This window comes from Eleutherodactylus coqui, chromosome 1 (assembly GCF_035609145.1).
Source record: "Eleutherodactylus coqui strain aEleCoq1 chromosome 1, aEleCoq1.hap1, whole genome shotgun sequence".
Classification (NCBI taxonomy): Eukaryota; Metazoa; Chordata; class Amphibia; order Anura; family Eleutherodactylidae; genus Eleutherodactylus; species Eleutherodactylus coqui.
The window spans coordinates 342,033,077-342,056,104 of NC_089837.1; the positions used below are offsets into that span (position 1 = coordinate 342,033,077).

A 23,028-nucleotide genomic window follows, 5' to 3' on the forward strand; every position below is an offset into this window, starting at 1 on the left:
GCCATGTTGTGATTGGCGGAACACAGCTTGTATATATGACCGCAAATAGGTCAGCATGCGGAAGAGAGAATGAAAGCGTGTGGTCTCCATGGTGATGAGGCATGCTGACGTCATCAGGAAGCGCAGACAGATTGTTATCGCAGCTGGCAGTGATGGGAGGAAGGAGAGCGCTGCACTATGTCCTCAAGGTGGCCGACCGGCCTCAGACTATCCGCTTCTTCAGAGATGTCCTGGGGATGAAGGTGAGATCGTGTATAGTGATCACATCGGATAGGTGACATGTGGTTGTAAGCAGGTCCGGCGGGTGGGAGTTCTGGCAGGAAGGCAGGAATAGCGCCATCAGCATGGCACCCTGTTGGGCGTGTTACGGGGTTTAATACCTGCTTCATACAGATCGGGCAAGTAAATGGTTGCATGAATCTTAACATGTATGTTATAATGTCTGTTTCAGGTTTTACGTCACGAAGAATTTGAAGAAGGTTGTAAAGCCACTTGCAATGGGTATGAAAGGCGAGACATCGCTGATGGTGAAGTGATAAACTAGTGACCGTTAAAGAGGTTTTCCAGGACTTTACTATTGATGACCTATGCCTAGGATAGGTCATAAGTAGTTGAACGTTGGGGATCCGCTGCTTTGGACCCATGGCGATCAGCAGTTATGGTGCCCACTATTAGCAAGATGCCGACAGCTCCATCTGCATTGTAGCAGCCCGGGTTGGTAATTGAGGGTACAGTGGAGCACCTACTGACAGCAGGTACCATAACAGCTAATCACTGGGGGTCCCTAGCACCGGACCTCTGCTAATCAGCTATTGCTGGCCTATCCTGAGCAAAGGAAAACCTGCTATATATATATTAGAATATGATGAATATGAAAGATATAAATATCCAAAAATGAGTAAATTAACCCTTTGCAATCCAATTTAGGGGGGCTTTTTCTTTCTGCCATTCTACAATGGTGCCATCTGCTGGCTAAAGGCAGTACTGCAGTATGTGACATGCCGGAGAGGCCCCCGACGACAGAGTGGCCGGCAATATATAGTAAGAATACCCTGCCGGATGTCTTCCGACATCAGAGGCACAGGCTTCAATAAGAATGTCTTCAGACGTCAAACAGTGGATTGGAAAGAGTTAACTTCACCGGCTCATAATTACACAAGTTGAAGGCATGCCAAAAATGAAGAAATTTGACTGGATTGGATGCATCTTACTTTGTAAGCTTCTAGCAGAGTGGTCCCTAACTAGTCGATGGTGACCCCATGCTATGTGGCTCTCTGCATTGTGCATCCTGGGTTATAACTAGTGCCAGTCAAAAAAATGCTTGTACTAGTTAAAAAGAAAAAAACACTTGATTTCCTACATGCTTGTTTTGTTTAATGTGTCTACTGGACGGCTTTACCTTGATTGTCAGGTCTCTCAATATATACAAATAGGAAAAAGTGTATATAGTAGTCGTGGCACCTGTCATTACTTTGTGCTGCATGTAGCTGCTGACAGGTTCCCTTATGAAATGCATTATCTAAAAGAAGAAAGATTTATTGTATTCTGCGTTTTCTTACTTCTAACTATCCATTGCTAATTATACAATGAGATCTATCTATCTATCTATCTATCTATCTATCTATCTATCTATCTATCTATCTATCTATCTACAATAGGGCATAAATGGGCTTATTAGCAATTCAGAAGCTGTGGAAAGTGGTGTCAGCCACTGTGGGGGCTGTAATAGTGACAGACATGATTATTTGATAACCCTACCTGATATACCTGGCTTCGCCTGAGTTCATTTAGTACAGATGTTTATCTGTTGCTTCCATGGAAAATTTTCATGAAGTCATATTTAGTTCAGAGGAACCGAGGAATAAAATATGTATAGAGGAGCATTAGATTCTCCTCAGACTGCATGTACTGATGTCCCTCTGCAGAATGTGCCACCCCTCCTACTCTCCTCACTTTTTACCTGTAAGAGTTAATGCCCACGGCTGGATTTCTGCTGTGTGAAACGCGTCGGAAATCAGCCGTGTTTCACCGCAGCTATTAGGTTCTATTGAACCTAATAGTTCAATGTACACGCTGCAGAATTCCACCACTGAATTCGGCAGCGTAAAATTAGCCACGGCATGTTCTATTTGCCGCAGGCATACGCGTGGACGGCTTCCATTGTAGTCAATGGAAGCCTCCTGTCATGCTATACTTTCACTGTAGCACAGTGGAAGTATAGCGTGCATGTGCTCGGCAGTGTCATGCGGGAGCTATGCAGTGGATCCGGGGGTGAGTATAGGGTTTTTGGGGGGGTGCCACGACGGACTCTGCTGCGGTATTCCGCTTGCGGAGCCTGTCACTGCTGTGGGCATTAGGCCTAAAGGTAACACCCCTTTTATTCAAATTTAACCCCGGACTGGAGGTTGCAGCCCTTTCTTAGCCTTAAAGGCATGCTCCATCCCTGCAGTCCATTGCCGCTTTTTTCTTATGTACTTTACAGCCTTTCAGTATATACACACACAGGTCACTTAGATTCTCCACAGTATATTCACATAGAGGTGAGGCAGATTCTACTCAGTATATACACACACAGAGGTCCGTAGATTGTTGTGCCAAATACCCCAATTTTACGACATTAGGAAGGTACATTACATAGGGGTGCACTCACTTTTCCAATTAGCATTTAATGATCTAGTTGTGACTCCTTTACTTCTGCTATTCAGGACCTAAAAAAGGGCTGTGCCAAATTTCACGCTTGTATGACATCGGGAAGTTAGAGAATTAGATTAGGGACATTACACAGGGGTGCAAATACTTTTGAACTTGGCATTGAATAATCAAGTTGTGACCCCTTACTTTTCCTATTCAGGACCTAAAGAATACTCCTGCCAAATTTCATGTTTGCATGACACCGGGAAGTTAAAGAATTAGTGGCGAGTCAGTCAATGAGTGAGTCAGTTAGGGTTTTCGCATAATATATATATATATATATATATATATATACACACACAATGACAATTTAAAGAGCTAGATCTACAGGTAACTTATTTATATGGGGGATACTTCTAAAGCTGTCATACTTTTTTGCTGTATATTTACTATTAACTTGTTCCACTACAATCTGTTGTACATGATTTCAGCCCCTATGATGGGAAATGGAGTAAAACTATGATTGGCTATGGGTCCGAAGACAGCCACTTTGTTGTGGAGTTGACCTACAACTATGGAGTTGGGGAGTACTGTCTTGGCAATGATTTCTTGGTATGTCTAATGCTTCATGGTCTTTCTTCTATTGACACATAGCCTTGTAAATACTGTGGTTTATTAAAGTTGTTTAAACAGAGATGATCCTGTTCTCATTTAGTAAAATGAGAGCCATAGCAGTAACATGCATTAATGGTATAGATTAAAGGGGTATTCCAGCTGTGAAAAGTTATCGCCTGCCCACAGAATAGGGAATAACTAGCTGATCAATTGGGGTCTGACCGCTGTGACTCCCACCAATCTCAAGAACAGGGTTCTGTTTCCCCCAACCTCCTCATTGCAAGCTGGATTGGTGAAAATTTGAAAAAAAAACATGAAGGAACTAGAATAACGCTTTTAAATAAAGATAAGATTTGGCTCTGTGAAAGAACTATAAGTTTGTTTTGATGTGTTCTGTTACTGTTTCATCAGGGTCTCACACTACAGTCCAGTCAAGCCATAGTCAATGCCAAGAAGACGAATTGGCCCATCTCCGAAGTGTCACCTGGATTGTTTCAGACTGAGGCTCCTGGAGGTTATAAGTTCTTCTTAGAAGACAAAACTCAACCCAACACAGGTAAACACTCAAATTTTCCACTCGTAGATCAGCATAGGCCTCTGTACTGGTTTCATTGTGGATCTTATGAATCATGAAAGGTCCAGGTTTCGCAGTTGTAGTACAGGCACAAAACCGCCCCCATTTTTGTGGCCTCATATTCTGAATTTCAGTCTTTCTTTACCAAAGAAAAAAATATATTTTTTGCACACAATATACAGTTCAGATCAAAATATTTTATTTGATATGCAATATTTTTACAGATCCTGTGCAGAAAGTGACTGTTGCTGTATCCAACCTCCAAAAGTCTACTGCATACTGGTCTGACTTGTTAGGCCTGAAGGTGTATTATGAGGATAAGGCCAAAAAGAGTATTCTGTTGGGCTATGCGGACAACCAGGTATAGACTACCTCTCCATTTTGCTTTTTTACATGTTGCTTGACAACAATCTCTTACAGTTCACTGAAAACACAGATAAGTGATAAACACAGAATTGATATTTGTTTGCCTAAAAAACAGATGTGTAACAACTAGAGATGAGCGAACGTACTCGTCCGAGCTGGATGCTCGTTCGAGTATTAGGGTGTTCGAGATGCTCGTTATTTGACACGAGCACCACACGATGTTCGAGTTACTTTCACTTTCATCTCTGAGACATTAGCGCCCTTTTCTGGCGAATAGAAAAACAGGGAAGGCATTACAACTTCCTCCTGTGATGTTCCAGCCCTATACCACCCCCCTGCAGTGAGTGGCTGGGGAGATCAGGTGTCACCCGAGTATTTAAATCGGCCCCTCCCGCGGCTCGCCACACATGCATTCTGACAGAGATCAGGGACAGTGCTGCTGGTGCCGGAGCTGCTATAGGGAGAGTGTTAGGAGTTATTTTAGGCTTCAAGAACCCCAACGGTCCTTCTTAGGGCCACATCTGACCATGTGCAGTAGTGTGGAGGCTGCTGTGAGCAGTGTTGCACATTTTTTTTTTTTTTGTATATCGGGCGTGCAGAGCATTGCGTCCTCAGTCTGCAGTAATTTTACATAGTATAGGGCCAGTAGTGGTGAGGCAGGGACAGTGGGAAAGGTGAAAGAGATATACTGTCTATATAGGCAGTGGGCTTTTTCAAACAAATTTGGGAAAAATACTATCTTTGGGTTGCCTGTGACTGTCTTGAGTGTACTGCGTCTCTGCTGGGGGTAGTAGTCCTAATTAATATGCAGCTAAGTGTTACAGCAGGCTTGCGCAAAATTCTTTCCTGGCTCTGCGTTGCCCGTTACATCACCGCCGTCATCCCGTCCAGAGGGAAACAGTATACATATATACGCTGCCTACAGTATCTGTCTGCTGTCTCAGCTCAGCCTTTAAAAAAATAGAAGCAAAACACTTAAGGCCTACTAGTGGCCTTTGGACACTTGACTGCTTCTGCGCTGTGAATTCCACTAGCTCAGTCATACGCACCTACATCTCACTACAGTCTTGCGCAAAATTCTTTCCTGGCTCTGCTGTGCGTTCCGTAAGCGAAGTCAGCCTCCAACCACAGGCCAATAAGCGGCACATTTAATTACAGCGTTCTGTTTCTGCACTACTGGTAATACACCATGCTGAGGGGTAGGGGTAGGCCTAGAGGACGTGGACGCGGAGGCCCAAGTCTGGGTGTGGGCACAGGCCGAGCTCCTGATCCAGGTGTATCGACTGCTGCGGGATTAGGAGAGAGGCACGTTTCTGGCGTCCCCAGATTAATCTCACAATTAATGGATCCACGAGGTAGACCTTTATTAGAAAATGAGCAGTGTGAGCAGGTCCTGTCGTGGATGGCAGAAAGTGCATCCAGCAATCTATCGACCACCCAGAGTTCTACGCCGTCCACTGCTGCAACTCTGAATCCTCTGGCTGCTGCTCCTCCTTCCTCCCAGCCTCCTCACTCCATTACAATGACACATTCTGAGGAGCAGGCAGACTCCCAGGAACTGTTCTCGGGCCCCTGCCCAGAATGGGCAGCAATGGTTCCTATCCCACCGGAGAAGTTTGTCGTGACTGATGACCAACCTTTGGAAAGTTCCCGGGGTCCGGGGGATGAGGCTGGGGACTTCCGGCAACTGTCTCAAGAGCTTTCAGTGGGTGAGGAGGACGACGACGATGAGACACAGTTGTCTATCACACAGGTGGTAGTAGTAATTGCAGTAAGTCGGAGGGAGAAGCGCACAGAGGATTCGGAGGAAGAGCAGCAGGACGATGAGGTGACTGACCCCACCTGGTTTTCTAAGCCTACTGAGGACAGGTCTTCAGAGGGGAAGGCAAGTGCAGCAGCAGGGCAGGTTGGAAGAGGCAGTGCGGTGGCCAGGGGTACAGGCAGGGCCAGACCGAATAATCCACCAACTGTTTCCCAAAGCGCCCCCTCGCGCCATGCCACCCTGCAGAGGCCGAGGTGCTCAAAGGTCTGGCAGTTTTTCACTGAGAGTGCAGACGACTGACGAACAGTGGTGTGCAACCTTTGTCGCGCCAAGATCAGCCGGGGAGCCACCATCACCAGCCTCACCACCACCAGCATGCGCAGGCATATGATGGCCAAGCACCCCACAAGGTGGGACGAAGGCCGTTCACCGCCTCCAGTTTGCAGCACTGCCTCTCCCCCTGTGCCCCAACCTGCCACTGAGATCCAACCCCCCTCTCAGGACACAGACACGACCGTCTCCTGGCCTGCACCCACACCCTCACCTCCGCTGTCCTCGGCCCCATCCACCAATGTCTCTCACCGCACCGTCCAGCCGTCGCTAGCGCAAGTGTTTGAGCGCAAGCGCAAGTACGCTGCCACGCACCCGCACGCTCAAGCGTTAAACGTGCACATAGCCAAATTGATCAGCCTGGAGATGCTGCCGTATAGGCTTGTGGAAACGGAGGCTTTCAAAAACATGCTGGCAGCGGGGGCCCCGCGCTATTCGGTTCCCAGTCGCCACTACTTTTCCCAATGTGCCGTCCCAGCCCTGCACGACCACATCTCCCGCAACATTGTACGCGCCCTCACCAACGCGGTTACTGCCAAGGTCCACTTAACAACGGACACGTGGACAAGCACAGGCGGGCAGGGCCACTATATCTCCCTGACGGCACATTGGGTGAATTTAGTGGAGGCTGGGACCGAGTCAGAGCCTGGGACCGCTCACGTCCTACCCACCCCCAGAATTGCGGGCCCCAGCTCGGTGCTGGTATCTGCGGCGGTGTATGCTTCCTCCACTAAACCACCCTCCTCCTCCTACGCAACCTCTGTCTCGCAATCAAGATGTGTCAGCAGCAGCACGTCGCCAGTAGTCGGTGTCGCGCGGCGTGGCAGCACAGCGGTGGCCAAGCGTCAGCAGGCCGTGCTGAAACTACTCAGCTTAGGAGAGAAGAGGCACACGGCCCACGAACTGCTGCAGGGTCTGACAGAGCAGACCGACCGCTGGCTTTCGCCGCTGAGCCTCCAACCGGGCATGGTCGTGTGTGACAACGGCCGTAACCTGGTGGCGGCTCTGCAGCTCGGCAGCCTCACGCACGTGCCATGCCTGGCCCACGTCTTTAATTTGGTGGTTCAGTGCTTTCTGAAAAGCTACCCACGCTTGTCAGACCTGCTCGGAAAGGTGCGCCAGCTCAGCGCACATTTCCGCAAGTCCAACACGGACGCTGCCACCCTGCGCACCCTGCAACATCGGTTTAATCTGCCAGTGCACCGACTGCTGTGCGACGTGCCCACACGGTGGAACTCTACGCTGCACATGTTGGCCAGGCGCTATGAGCAGCGTAGAGCTATAGTGAAATACCAACTCCAACATGGGCGGCGTAGTGGGAGTCAGCCTCCTCAATTTTTTACAGAAGAGTGGGCCTGGTTGGCAGACATCTGCCAGGTCCTTGGAAACTTTGAGGAGTCTACCCAGATGGTGAGCGGGGATGCTGCAATCATTAGTGTCACCATTCCTCTGCTATGCCTCTTGAGAAGTTCCCTGCAAAGCATAAAGGCAGACGCTTTGCGCTTGGAAACGGAGGCGGGGGAAGACAGTATGTCGCTGGATAGTCAGAGCACCCTCCTTTCTATATCTCAGCGCATTGAGGAGGAGGAGGGGGAGGAGCATGAGGAGGAGGGGGAAGAGACAGCTTGGTCCACTGCTGAGGGTACCCATGCTGCTTGCCTGTCATCCTTTCAGCGTGTATGGCCTGAGGAGGAGGAGGATCCTGAAAGTGATCTTCCTAGTGAGGACAGCCATGTGTTGCGTACAGGTACCCTGGCACACATGGCTGACTTCATGTTAGGATGCCTTTCTCGTGACCCTCGCGTTACACGCATTCTGGCCACTACGGATTACTGGGTGTACACACTGCTCGAACCACGGTATAAGGAGAACCTTTCCACTCTCATACCCGAAGAGGAAAGGGGTTCGAGAGTGATGCTATACCTGAGGACCCTGGCGGACAAACTGATGGTAAAATTCCCATCCGACAGCGCTAGAGGCAGAAGGCGCAGTTCCGAGGGCCAGGTAGCAGGGGAGGCGCAGAGATCAGGCAGCATGTACAGCACAGGGAGGGTAACACTCTCCAAGGCCTTTGACAGCTTTATGGCTCCCCAGCAAGACTGTGTCACCGCTCCCCAGTCAAGGCTGAGTCGGCGGGAGCACTGTAAAAGGATGGTGAGGGAGTACGTAGCCGATCACACGACCGTCCTCCGTGACGCCTCTGCCGCCTACAACTACTGGGTGTCGAAGCTGGACACGTGGCCTGAACTCGCGCTGTATGCCCTGGAGGTGTTTGCTTGTCCTGCGGCTAGCGTCTTGTCAGAGAGGGTGTTTAGTGCGGCTGGGGGAATCATCACGGATAAGCGTACCCGCCTGTCAACCAACAGTGCCGACAGGTTTACAATCATAAAGATGAACAAAGCCTGGATTTCCCCAGACTTCTCTTTTCCACCAGCGGACAGCAGCGATACCTAAACAATACGTAGGCTGCACCCACGGATGGAAGCCTTGTTCCCTATCACCATCAAAAACGTGGAACTTTTAGCTTCATCAATCTGTGTATTATATTCATCCTCCTCCTCCTGCTCCTCCTCCTGAAACCTCACGTAATCACGCCGAACGGGCAATTTTTCTGAGGCCCACAAGGCTCACTCATATAACTTTTGTAAACCATGTTTATACGTTTCAATTCTCAATTCAATAAAGCGTTGAAACTTGCACCTGAACCAATTTTTATTTTAACTGGGCCGCCTACAGGCCTAGTTATAAATTAAGCCACAGTAACCAAAGCGATTAATGGGTTTCACCTGCCCTCTTGGTTGGGCATGGGCAATTTTTCTGACGTACATTAGTACTGTTGGTACACCAATTTTTTGGGGCCCTCGCCTACATTGTAATCCTAGTAATTTTTAGCCCACCTGCATTAAAACTGACGTTACCTCAGCTGTGCTGGGCACTGCAATGGGATTTATTTATGTACAGCCGGTGGGTTCCAGGGAGCCACCCATGCTGTGGGTGCACACGGAATTCTCATTGCGGAGTTGTACCTGCCTGTGACTATTTATAAAAAAACCCCGGTCTGACTGGGGCATGCAGACACCTTGACAGAATGAATAGTGTGTGGCACATAGGTTCCCCATTGCTATGCCCACGTGTGCAGCTCCTGATGGAGGTGGCACAGGATTGGATTTCTCATTGCTTCTGTACAGCATTGTGGGCTATCGCCCTGCCCCTTTTAAAGAGGGTCGCTGCCTGGCCGTGCCAACCCTCTGCAGTGTGTGCTTGCGGTTCCTCCTCATGGCAGACGCGCTTATAAATAGACATGAGGGTGGTGTGGCATGAGGGCAGCTGAAGGCTGCGCAGGGACACTTTGATGTGCGCTGTGGACACTGGGTCATGCGGGGGGGGGGGTTGGTCAGCATGTAACCCAGGAGAAGTGGCAGCGGAGTGTCATGCAGGCAGTGATTGTGCTTTGTTGGAGGTAGTGTGGTGCTTAGCTAAGGTATGCATTGCTAATGAGGGTTTTTCAGGAGTAAAAATTGTTGGGGGGGGGGGGCCCACTCTTGCCGCTATTGTGGCTTAATAGTGGGACCTGGGAACTTGAGATGCAGCCCAACATGTAGCCCCTCGCCTGCCCTATCCGCTTCTGTGTCGTTCCCATCACTTTCTTGAATTGCCCAGATTTTCACAAATGAAAACCTTAGCGAGCAACGGCGATATACAAAAATGCTCGGGTCGCCCATTGACTTCATTGGGGTTCGTTATTCGAAACGAACCCTCGAGCATCGCGATAATTTCGTCTCGAGTAACGAGCACCCGAGCATTTTGGTGCTCACTCATCTCTAGTAACAACATAATGATCCTGCTTCAGGGCAGCATATTATAATGACTGGTCCACTGTGCTGTAATACCCAATGGCACCAAAAATTATGTACAGCTTAGTTAATTGCTGCTAAGACAGTAGAGCAGAGTCATAACTGGTAGTGCGTTGTATTCATGAAGTACTCCTCCCTTCTCACCAGTGATTGGCAACTGTTGCATATCTGCCTGTATACACTACTGTTGTCAGCGATTGGTGAGGTGGGCTTCATGAATGCAGCGGCTGTATTTTGTCTTTTTCAGCCATTAACCAAACTGGCCACCCTTTTTATGACACCATTTGGTATATAGCTGAGAAGACCTGTAATAATATTTGCTAAAGGGAACCTGTCATCAACTTTAAGCACCATAAACGAAGTTGTGGCTGTGCGCACTCATTTCCATTCATCTCTATGGGAATGTACACACACGGCCTTCTGAAAAGAGTCACACTTGCTTTGCCCACTGACTTTGCTAGGGGGGGGGGGGGGCTCTGCAGTAATAGGAGACCAGATGACTTTAGGGACTCCATGTCATGTAAACTATAAGCACCATAACTTATTTCATGGTGCTTATTGTTAAAGACAGGTTCCCTTCTTGATAGTGCAGTATATGCTGTTGACAAATGCGCTGTGCTGTCCCTACGGAGGCAGACATTTTTTATTTTTCGATGTTTGGTTTCTCCCAACTTTTTTCTTCACTTTTTTTCTCATTTATTTTTACTTTTATTTGTTTTTCTCCTCTAAGGGAGCTTGCACACGCCATCATTTGATCACTCATACAATATTATGCAATACCATGGTAGCCCAGGGCCTTCAAAGGGCCCTGGGCTACCATGACAATTGTATGCCATGTCGCAATCTTATCGCAAGGCGGCCAAGCAGAACCCCCAAACGTGGATAGGGGCGTTTAAATACTTCTGTTAGAATTGACAGTGGCACTTAAAAGGTTAACAGCCACGTTCCGCGTGAGAGCTGATTGTGGTTGTTTCAGGCAGGTGTCTGCTGTCAAAGACAGCCGACACCCGCTGTGTATGGCTTCTGATCCCACTCCATACACGCCTCGCACCCGGAAGACATACATGTATGTCCTTTTTGGTGAGAGAGTTAACCTTTACTGTTTTTTAAGGGAAAAACCAACCGTGTTGAAGGACTTGCATCATTCCTGTCTGACCTTTAAAAAAAAAAAATGAAAGAAGCAATCTAATTGTTTGCTATGGGCAAGTTGTTAACTTTTCGTTTGCACCAATTTTGGTGTTCTTTCTGCAGAGCAAGCTGGAGCTGCAGGATATTGGGGGACCAGTGGACCATGCAACTGCTTTTGGACGAATTGCATTTGCTTGTCCGAAAGATGAGGTTGGAATTGATGAACATCTTATTATTTTAACTATTCAGCATATGTATTTTTATTGCATGTCATACATAAAACTCAACTGGAAAAGGTATCACATTAGTCAAGATATATACTAGTAATTAATTCATTAGCATAGAACCTATAAGAAACACATGTACTTGCAATGTATCATTATATTTTTCATTTAAATAATTTTTTTTAACTGAAGTATCATATCTAAATGTACTGCCAACAGGGGCCATATATATGTGCAGTATTTTTTCTAATGTGACGGACCAAAAAAAACCCAGCAGAGATAAGAAATGCTGTAATATGATTTATTACAGAACATTGCAGCTTTCTCCACTTATCAGCCATTTTTTTTCTCCCTCCTGATCATTCACTGTGAACTTACTGATGAAGTCCTGACACTGAGAAATCAGGTTACATACTGGCCACAAATCTATGGAGAGAGGTCAGGAGGAAGGAGTTGCTGGAGTGAGAGAGGCAGAGAAACACATAGAAACACAACTGCAGCTTCTAGTGAGTGTATGTTCACTGCTTGGGTGCTGCTCTATAATGTTCTCCATGCTACAGTACTTCTGAAGGTGTGCTACAGGGAGATTGGAGAGCAGCATTTCCTCTGTGTGCAGTATATGGAAACATCATAGCAGCCACTGTTTCATGGAAAACTAAGAATTAGAGATGGAACCTGCAGAGGGAAAACTGGCGAAAAAGCCCTATAATGATCAGAATGGTGTTATTCCACAAGTACACACATAGGTTATTCTGAAAAGTCATCTCAAAGCTTAGTTACACTTTAAAGGGAACCTGTTACCTCCCAACATCACCATAAAATATGTTATGGTGCTGTTGAGGGACGCATTCCCGCAATCTAGCACTGGCGGCCTCTGAAGATCATTCAGCACTGGAACTCAATTTTTTTTCTTGGAGATGGGGTGACTAAAAAAAAGCACAAGTTGTGGTTTTTTTTTCCTGACAATGTTTACTGTGAGGGATAAATAATGTGTTACTTTGATAGATTGGACTTGTATGGACGCATTGAAACCAAATATGTATTTTTATTTATTTTTAATTATAAATATGGGAAGGGAGAGGGGTTAGGCTTTCATTGTCTTTTTATTTTTTAAAATTATTAATAAGACCTTTTTAAAACTCAGTTTTAGTTTAATTTTAATCCCCATAGAGGCATGCAAGTTCAATCGTTCGATAGAGTATAATACAATACAATGCTTCATACCTAGAGATGAGCGAGCATACTCCCTAAGGACAATTGCTCGAGCGAGCATTGCCCTTATCGAGTACCTGCCCGCTCGAGAGAAAAGTTTCAGCTGCCGGCGGCGGGCAGGGAGCTGCGGGGGAGAGCGGGGAGGAATGGAGGGGAGATCTCTCTCTCCCTCTCTTCCCCCCGATCCCCCTGCTCACTGCCGCAACTCACCGCTCCCCGCGCCGGCACCCGAACCTTTTCTCTCGAGCGGGCAGATACTCGCTAAGGACAATGCTCGCACGAGTAATTGCCCTTAGCGAGTATGCTCGCTCATCTCTAATCATACCGCATTCTGACAGGCATTGTATCTCCTTCAGAAGGACCCAGGCTACCATGGCAACCGAACAGCACCTGACAATCTCTTCGCAGAGAGGCCATTTGGGGCCCTTGACTGCTGATTGGGACATTTAAGGCGTTAGCAGCCATAATCAGCATTTACACTGATTGTGACTGTTGCAGGCAGTGTTAGCTGTCAAAGACAGTGGGCACCTGACGCATATAGAGTGGGATCGGCTCCTGAACCCACTCCATAGAAACCCTCAACCCGCATGATGTAAATGTACATCCTGGGATGTGAAAGGGTTAAAATCAACTCTATCTTCCTTGAAGAAAGAAAAAAATTAAGGACATAATCTAAGGTTCTTTTTACACAATTAGACCTGAGCCATTTAACGCCTGCTGATTTAATTAGATTGGTGCTCATTTACTTGGCCTCCATACAAGTAGATTCAGAATGTATGGAGGACAAAGTGTTTGCTTTTTTGTGAGCTGGCTGGAGGGCAGCTTCATATGGCCCGATATTGGGCAAATAAACGTTCTTGCCTGGTCATCAAGCCATGTAAAAGGCTCTTGACTAACCCAAGCAAAGTTTAATCCAGAGATTTTATAAAATATCTTTTATTTAATATTCATTTTTCATTTGTGTCAACAGCTTCCATCTATCGAGGCAACCATGAAAAGAGAGAATCAAAAGATCCTGACTCCCCTTGTAAGCCTGGACACTCCGGGGAAAGCGACAGTCCAAGTTGTTATTTTGGCTGATCCTGTAAGTAATTTACCCACCAGTAGACCTAAAAGTTTATCTCCAGATAGAAATAAAAATCCTAATGATCAGGATTTACATTATGTTGCAGTGGTTTCATTAACCTATTCATGGCCAATGATCATTGATACATCGGTGTCCAGGTCATATTTTGAAGTTCTGGTATGCATCGCTATATAGGAGAATATCTTTGCAACTGCTTTGTATATTATAGCTATTTTTACTTTTTTTTTCTTTTTTTTTTTCTGGATATATAGGGTTTGTATTTGTTTGATTAGTTTAATAAATTCCAAGTTTTTTTTTTTTTTAATTATGTACAGACAAATAGCTAAAAATGTGAAAAAGGACACCTTTTAGTTATTTTTCCCACCACAGTTTCTTGATTAGTTGCATAATTGCATATATTTATAACAAAATGTTATCTCAATTCCCTGGAGTAGGAGAATATCTGAATTGTGTATTTTACCCACTGCTAGGGCATGTTATGTTGCCAAAGAATAAAGTTGCACATTTTTAGTTTTGAGGACTTTTTTTTCATGGTTTATTTTATGACCATCCTATCTTTGCAATAAGTCACTGTAATTAAGTAGGCCCAAAAATACACTCTTAAGAAAAACACATATTCCAAGGTACTCAATATTTGTTATATTTTACCACTGGCACTTTACATCTTTTTTGTTGCAACATGGCAAAAAAATTCTATATCCTAGTGTACAAAGACATACAGGTATTGAAAAAATCTTAGATAGCCTTATAGAAGCAGTAGGGTTTAGTTCAGTAGCCACAGGTGGATAACTCCCTAAAACATCGGTAAGTATGTCCACTTGTGAATACCTAATTAGTAAAGGAGCTCACTGGTTAGTGGCACTGATACCATAAATATCCCCACGGCTGATCGATAAATCTACTTCAGGAAACTATTCACAGAGGCAGAGCCCGTCTTATATTATTAAAGCCCTTAACGGAAAAGACGCAAAATTAAAATATTACATTTTTTATTAAATACCATTAAAAAAAGGGCTAGACAAACACAAAACACTAAAACTCCAGGACCTAGTATAGTGTCCTGGAGTACTGAGCGGTGAGTAATGTTCACTCAGAGGGACCTAGATGACATGCCTCTCATGTATATACAATGGTAAAGTTTTATATGAGGGATACGTACCCCATTCGTAACTGTATATTATGTATTCCACTTCAATAGATTCAATGTGGATTACCTATAGTACATGCAGAACGAAGAGGAGGATGACAATGTATGCAGGGCTACTAAATGGAGGCAGCCCAACATCTACCCCCTTCTCTCCGAAACCCTCTATTCGCTCAGAGGCACATTTACTCCAAAGGGATAATTCCTTCCCCAAATTTATACTTTAATAGACTGATAACTGAATGTAGTAATTCAATTATCAGTCTACTGAACTGAATAGTGGTACATTATAATTTTGGTTCTTAAGGTTTTGGTTCAACGCGTTTCACTGTAAATGATTACAGCTCATCAGGAACCGTCATAAGTTAGCTTATATTTATAGAGAATAAAGTATAGATTTACAGTCAGTCTATGGTCTGCAGCCAGCCCTAATAGGGGCAGATATCAAAGGTAGGATGAAATTAGCATGCTTCTACCAAAAGCACACCACATCCAGTAGATTTTAATCAACTTGCATCACTGTGCTCATGTTTTGACAATAGCGATGCTATGTCTTGGTGGTGCACTATACTTTCATGCAGTATGAAAGTTTACCAAGAAGTCACTTGATAGTGTAACTTCTATGGTTGTTTAACCCAGACCACAAGGGACTCCTAACCCAGAGGTGCGAGTTTGGTTCCAGTGGGAAAAGGGGTAGCAGAAAATTCCCAATAGTGTCACCGCTAACTTGCTGACCTAGTTCTACAGATGGTTACAGAAGCTGCTAATCTAGAGCTTGTTCCACAAATAATTGCAGAAACTGCTAAACATGACTGACTTAAGACTGCTCAGATCGCAAAAATAATAAAGATGTAGCATAGCGTGTGGCCTTGATGGTAGACTACAAGCAGTAGTTACGCACTTGCACACATTCTTGCCTAGACCAAGCATTCTCATTTTATATACCAACCTTTTATGCAGCACAGTATCAAATGCTTTGGAAAAAGTCCAGAAATACAAGATCCAGTGACTCTCCATGGTCCAGTCTAGAACTTGCCTTCTCATAGAAGCTGATCAGATTAGTTTGACAGGAGTGACCCATGCCAATATAAAACTATACAGCGATTTATTTTTTATATTCTTGAGGTACTCCAGGATAGCATCTCTTAGAAACCCCTCAAACATTTTACCCACAATAGAAGTTAGAGGTAGCGGCCTATATTTTTCAGGTTTGCTTTTTGACCTCCTTTTTGAATATTTGCTATGCGCCAATCCACTGGAACAGACCCTGTCACTAAGTCTTTAAATATAAAACAATGGTCTACCACATTACTTAATTCCCTCAGAACCTGGGGGTGTGTGCCATCGGGATGCAGCAATTTTGTTTACTTTAGTCTTTTTATGGCAGCTCTGCACTTCCTTTTGGGTTAGACTGGTGACCTTCTAATAATGAGTTTACCTTATAACTCTGCATCTCCCCTGACATTTTAGTCACCTGAGTGAACACACTGGAGAAAAAAACTATTTTGATTTGCTTTCTCTTCATCACCCTCTACAATTTTTCCTACTTTTTTTTTTTTAAGGGCCAACACTTTTGGTATCAATCTTTTTAATATTAACATACCTTCTATACTCGAGTATAAGCTGAGTTTTTCTTGCTGAAAAAGCCCCCCTTGGCTTATACTCGAGTGAGGTTAAAAAAACAAAATGTATGTCCCCAGCACGATGCTCTCCCCGGCGGTGCGGCAAGCTGCTTCAGACTTCTCCCTGCTGTCATCTCCCTGGCTCGGTTTTGAATTCCCCCGCCGTCAGCGCTGTGTGAGGAAGCACTATGATTGGATCGAGCGCTAGACATTCCGTAAATTACATCACTGAATGGCTGTGATAGGTTTATCGAGCGCCGGCTGTGATTTGGCTGGCGCTTGATCCAATCACAGCGTTTCCTCACACAGCGCTGATGGCAGGGGAATTCAAAACCAAGCCAGGGAGATAACAGCAGGGAGAAGTCTGAAGCAGCTTGCCGCACTGCCGAGGAGACTATCGCGCCGGGGACACAGACGCCGTCTGGGAGGGAAGTATTGCGTTTTGTTTTTTTAACCTAGTATATACTCTAGTATAGCTAGGCTTATACTCAAGTCCATAAGTTTTTACCAGTTTTTTGTGGTAAAACTAATTGACTCTGCTTATACTCGAGTATATACAGGTAGTTGAAGAACATTGCCAGAGTAAATATAACCCTGAACTAAGTCTCTCTCTGTCTCCACCTTTGCTGTTTTTATCTGCTTTCTACATAATTTTATTTTTATCCTTCAATAGGTTTTTAGTGCTTCTTCGCTGTCTTCTTGTTTTAATAGTTAAAATACTTTCTTTTTGTTTATTGTCCAATTTACTTTATTGAGCCACGTTGGTTTTCTCCTATTTCAAACCCTTTTATTCCGGTAAGATATGAACCTCTCAGTAAATATTTAAGATAGTAAATGGGAAAATGTTTTAAACTGTCTGTACTTCTAATTTTGTCAATAAGCTTAAGGGCATCTCTAAGCTGTTTGAACTTTGCCTTCCTAAAGACATAGCTCCCTGATAAAACTCCCTATTGAAAGACAAGTGGAAATTTATTATATTATGCTTACTATTTCCCAGGGGTCCCCCTAACCTTCATCTCTTGTTGTTCTGCCAGGTCTGTTGTTTGGACTTAATATTAACCATTTTTTCCTCCATCATTCTGTACTCAATACCCCACAATGACAAAGTGAAAACAGAATGTTAGGAATTTTTGTAAATATTTTTAAAGATAAAAATCTAACGTTTTGCATTGACATAAGTATTCAGGCCCTTTGGTATGACACTTGAAATTTTGCTCTGGAGGCCTCCCATTTGTCTTAAGCTTTGAGATGTTTCTACACCTTGATTGAAGTAATCTGTGGTAAATTCAGTTCATTGGACATAAGTTTTAAAAGATATCCTGTTTATATAAGTTCTCACAGCTCACAATGCATATTAGAGCCAAAACTAAGACCTGAGAAGGAAAGAACTGCCTGTAGAGATCAGACACAGGATTGTGTGGAGGAACAGATCTGGAGAAAGCTACAATAAACTTCTGCTGCACTGGAAGTTCCGAAGAGCACAATGGCCTCCATAATTATTAAATGGAAGATGTTTGGAACAACCAAGACTCTTCCTAGACCTGACCCATCACACTAAGTAATCAGGGAGATGAGGCTCGATAAGAGATGTGACCAAGAACCCAATAGTCACTCTAGCTGAGCTTCAAAGATCCTGTGTGCAGATGGGAGAAACTGCCAGAACGTCAATCATCACGGCAGCACTCCACCAATCTGAGCTTTATGGCAGTTGGGCTAGAAAGAAGTCTCTCCTTAATAAAACACTCTTGAAAGCCCAGAGGAGTTTGTTTAAAAAGCACCTAAAGGATTCTCTGGCTGTGAGAAACAAGATTCTCTGGTCTGATAAAACCAAGATTGATCTTCCTGGCGTTAATTCTAAGCTTTATTTCTGAAGGAAACCAGGCTCACCACCTGCCCAATACTACAGTGAAGCATGGTGGTGGAAGCATCATGCTGTGGGGGTGTTTTTCAGTGGCTGGGACAGGGAGTCTAATCAGGGTTGATAGAAAGCTGATTAGAGTAAAGTACAGAGATATTCCTAATGAAAACCTAATCCAGAGTACAAGGGACCTCAGACTGGGCAGAAGATTCACCTTCCAACAAGACAATGACCCTAAGTACACAGCCAAGATGAGTGAGAGTAGCTTGGAGACAACACTGAATGGCCCAGCAGGAGCCATGACTTAAACCCAATCAAACAAAAGCTTGGAGAGACCTGAAAATGGCTGTTCACAGATGATTCTGATCCCACCTGACAGAGCACGAGAGTATCTGCAAAGAAAAATGGCAGAAAATCCCCAAATCTTGTGGCATCATACTGGATGCTTTTTATCGCCCTGCCTAAAATAGAAATGAGGGTATGTTCACCTCTCCTGGGATGCAGCTGACAGCTGGCTCTGTTCTCGGCAGTGCCTTCCAGGTAGACGAGCTTGGCAGACACGCGTGACGGCTGAGGCCAGTCATAGGCCACATCATCACGGTTGGCGCTCCTGGCATCAGCGCTCATATCCTGTAGCCACGATGCATCCGTCACGTGCTTCTGCTCAGCCCGTCTACCCAGAAGGCACTGCCGATGACAGCGCCGACTGTCAGCTGCATCCAAGGGCCCCAGAAGAAATGAGTTTGCCCTCACCCTCTTTTGTTATTTTACACCAGGCCCTGCTGGGGAAAGGGGTTTTTGCTTGAATGATAAAACCCCTTAATGCAATATGTTTTTAACTTTTAAAAAATGTACAAAGATTTCTAATCTGTTTTCAAAAAGAGAGGTAGAGAAAGCATGGCTGTCTCTTAGCCTACAGTATATGAGATCAGATTGTTGTGAATAAGAGCTGCGCAGCAAGGTGCCATATTAATGAAACGCCAACATTTCAGCCAACAAAGCTGAAGGTTTTATGTACACGTCAGTGTAAATGTTTTAGCCATATTGCTGAGAGAATTTGCCCCAAAATCCTTTTACAGATTTTTGTCGCAGAATTCACTTATTGCATTTCAGTTAAAGGGGTTTTCCAGGGAGAATACTACTGATGACCTATCCTCAGGGTAGGTCATCAATAGTTGATCGGCTGGGGTCCGTTGCTCAGGACCCCGACCGATTAGCTGATTGTGCGTCTGCTGACAGTGGCGCAAATACACAGAGGTTGGAGCGGAAGAAATGTAAGTCTCTGCTCTGACATCTGTGAAGTGACCGGCGCTTGTAACTGCAAGTGCAGGTCTTATTGAATTCAATGGGCACCATGCCTGCAGTTACAAGTGCCGGCCACTACATACAGGTTGGAGCAGAGACTTCCCCTGTTTCCACTCTGACCTGTGTGTAATTGCGGTGCTGTCAGCAGGCGCACAATCAGCTGATCGGTCAGGGTCCCGAGCGATGGACCCCAGCCAATCAACTATTGATGACCTATCCTGAGGATAGGTCATCAGTACTATTCTCCCTGGAAAACCCTTTTAATCAATTCCGCTGTGAAAATCAGCAACATTTCCGTGACAAATAGAGCATGCTGGGGAATTTGTAGCCTTTCTGTCTTGCACTGCAAATATTTTCAACTGTAAAGACGTCCCGAGCAAGGCGGATTTGGCGCAAGTAGCAGCAAAGTAGATGAGATCTTGAAATTCTCGTGTCTACAAGCTGCGGAAATCGACATGCGGTGTGGAATTCAATTCCGCAGCATTTCAATTTTATTGCCGTTTTCGCTGCGCAATTCACCTCTTCTCATTGAAAGTATAAATTCTGCACAGAAATGTGCAATAAAACCCACCTCAAAATCTGCACCAAATGGTGCGGGCTTGGAGGCAGGCTTTCCGCTGCTGATCTGTAGTGGAATGCCCGCGCTATACATTCCACTGCAAATAAGCCCCCGTGTGGACCCAGCATGAGTGAATGAGGTTCGTTAAAACCCTATTGTTACAGTATTGAACATTGCTGCAGAATTTGGGTTTATATCCATTTCTAAGTCCATTTTTATGATTGTGGGAAGGTACAGGGACTCGTAATATATATTTATGACCTGTTGATGCTTGTATTGAGGCTGCAAAACTCTTCCCGCGGAGCCCTGGTGTGATATAATAGTGGTCACATGTTTCTCATGAGATATTGGCAACATTTAACATCTGAACTCTCTTTCCAATATTCTAGCATTCTAATGACTACAAGACTCCCTTGGATAGTTTACCTAGTCTGGCTCTAAGCCAGCTGTCCTAGTTTTAAATCAGTTTATTACATTTTGCTGGTTCAGGAAGTATCGGTTTTATTAGATTAGAAAAAGATTCCGAGCCTCAGATCATACAAAAGGCACAATGATGTCTTCCTCTTTAATTGCCCAGTAAACATTTTTACCCAGATGCTGGCTAAGAGACATCCTAAATAATCAAGTTTTAGAACTGTAGGCTCTGAGTAATAGTTCTACTAAATTGGTTCCATCTCCATATGGCGGTGGTATTTTATCCTTTTACTTTCATCATCATAGACTGATAGCTACTCATTACTGTAGCATAATTCATAACAGAGTACACTGCTAGATTTATATGGGTTGTTATTAAATCGTTGCTTATAGGCTAATGTACAGCTTGTAATGCTTTTGGCAAAATATTTGAATAATGTATGACTTTGACTTATTAGAGTGCTTTATATGCACTGACTGAAAACGGTAGTATTTGACCCGAGGCTGATTCTAAAATCCAGAGCACCATTTTCCATGATGATAATGAGGCAAGTTTATATCAATAGCATTGACATAGCTATATAGGATGCAAGGGTTACAATTCCACCAGGACCCTGGAGACTAAGATGCCCACTATACTATAAATGATCAGTAGTTGACGCAATGTAAAGACCCTTTTATTTGCTGTTGTCTTTTAGGATGGTCATGAAATCTGCTTTGTTGGAGATGAAGCATTCAGAGAACTGTCTCACATTGATGCAAATGCTGACCAACTTCTCAATGATGTAAGTTTTTGCATTTATGAAACTTTTTTTTTAAATCCTCTTTTAAGGCAAAGGCCCATGGATAAGAAAAATCGTTCGTTTGAAAGAGATATATATATTTTTTCACTTCGCACTTCTTAACCCTTTCCAATCCACTGTCTGACGCCTTAAGACATTATGATTTAAGGCTGTACAGCTCCGATGTTGGAAGACATCTGTCAAGGTTCTCTTACTGTATATTGCCAGCCTCTCTGCTGTCGGAGCCTATCCATCGTGTCACCTCATGCAGTACTGGCTTTAGCCAGCATATAGCGCCGTTGTATAATGGCACAAAAAGAGTAAGCCCCCCTAGAAAAACCAGGATACAAATTGGATTGGAAAGGGTTAAGTGTGCCCTTCCTTTCTGTAGACCTACTACCAGCTCATGTAATAATGGCAGTCTTACAATCATTTCTTCAGAGTAATTCCACGCTTCACTGCTTTTCCCACCTAGGTCAGGAAGTTCTGTTCCTTTCCACTACTGTTAGTGGGTAGAGCAGTAACCAGCACTTTGAGTCAGAAGCAGTGTCATGTCTACTTGGGGACACCTAGGGAGTGAGTGGATCAGGGGATGGTATAGTCTCTCCCTAAGGAGAGCACCCAGAAGGGGTGTGGGGGCAGCTAAAAACTAAGTAAGGAGACTTATAAGGCAATGCTCCTTGGGAAAATGTATGCAAATCAGAAAGATGGAAAGTATCAATAGGCCAAAACATGGGGGAGTAACCTCTGATAAGTAACCTTGATCTCAGCTAGAGGCATATAATAGGAAAATGGTGTAAATTTAATTCCCTGATGTATATGCAAGTATTTCGTATCATGTGACCGCTAAAACGCTGCATCCCTTCTATACAATAACTGATAAATCAGCCTAGGCCGGTGCAGTGTTTTACATAGAGCAGTCTATTGCACTTAGTAGCGCAGCAATTTTCTGTACTTCTTAACATTCTTGTATATTTGTGATGCTAATAATACATGAATTTTTAAAATCTATTACATACAGGCTGTGTCAGCAGACAAGAGTGACGAGTGGTTCGCAAAACACAAAAGGCAGAAACCATCGGCATGATCAGTCGGGATTACGTACATACCGGTGCTTTATGTGATCACAGAGAAATAAATACTGACAATTAAATGTTGTAGAAAGTCAAATGTTTTGTTTTAAACTTTGCTCTAGTTTTTGGAATTACAGTGCATTTGCTGTTTGCATAAGCTACCGCGTCAGTCTATTAGCAAAAGGTCATAGACTGCTGTAGCCAATCACAGCCCTCAGTGGAGAACAATCATTTAAGATTTAGTGCACCACAAATAACAAAAAGTACATATTGTAATACTTTAAATGGCTCTTAGGATTTAAGGCACCGGGCATAACTGGTATTAAGTCAATATTTGTCTAGTTCATTTGCAGTGTATTCACTAGTTACTTTTCATGAACCATGCACCATTAGTCATAGCACAGGAGTTCAATCCAGATAATCCACACAGGAAGTAGTAATTTGTGGTGTTTGGTCATTACATATCCTGAGAGAACAATCATGTGGCA

General features: G+C 44.4%; 1 protein-coding gene across 1 annotated transcript; it reads left to right on the forward strand.

Moving 5' to 3' along the window:
* The first annotated feature begins 96 nt into the window (after nucleotides 1-96).
* GLOD4 (glyoxalase domain containing 4) lies at nucleotides 97-22,637 on the forward strand. Its single transcript, XM_066576009.1, has 9 exons — nucleotides 97-242; nucleotides 452-501; nucleotides 3,123-3,243; nucleotides 3,658-3,802; nucleotides 4,045-4,181; nucleotides 11,384-11,470; nucleotides 13,667-13,780; nucleotides 21,384-21,470; nucleotides 22,489-22,637. The coding sequence occupies exons 1-9, from the start codon at nucleotides 102-104 to the stop codon at nucleotides 22,552-22,554; spliced, it is 948 nt and encodes a 315-aa protein (XP_066432106.1). The 5' UTR covers nucleotides 97-101; the 3' UTR covers nucleotides 22,555-22,637.
* The last annotated feature ends 391 nt before the right edge of the window (nucleotides 22,638-23,028 follow it).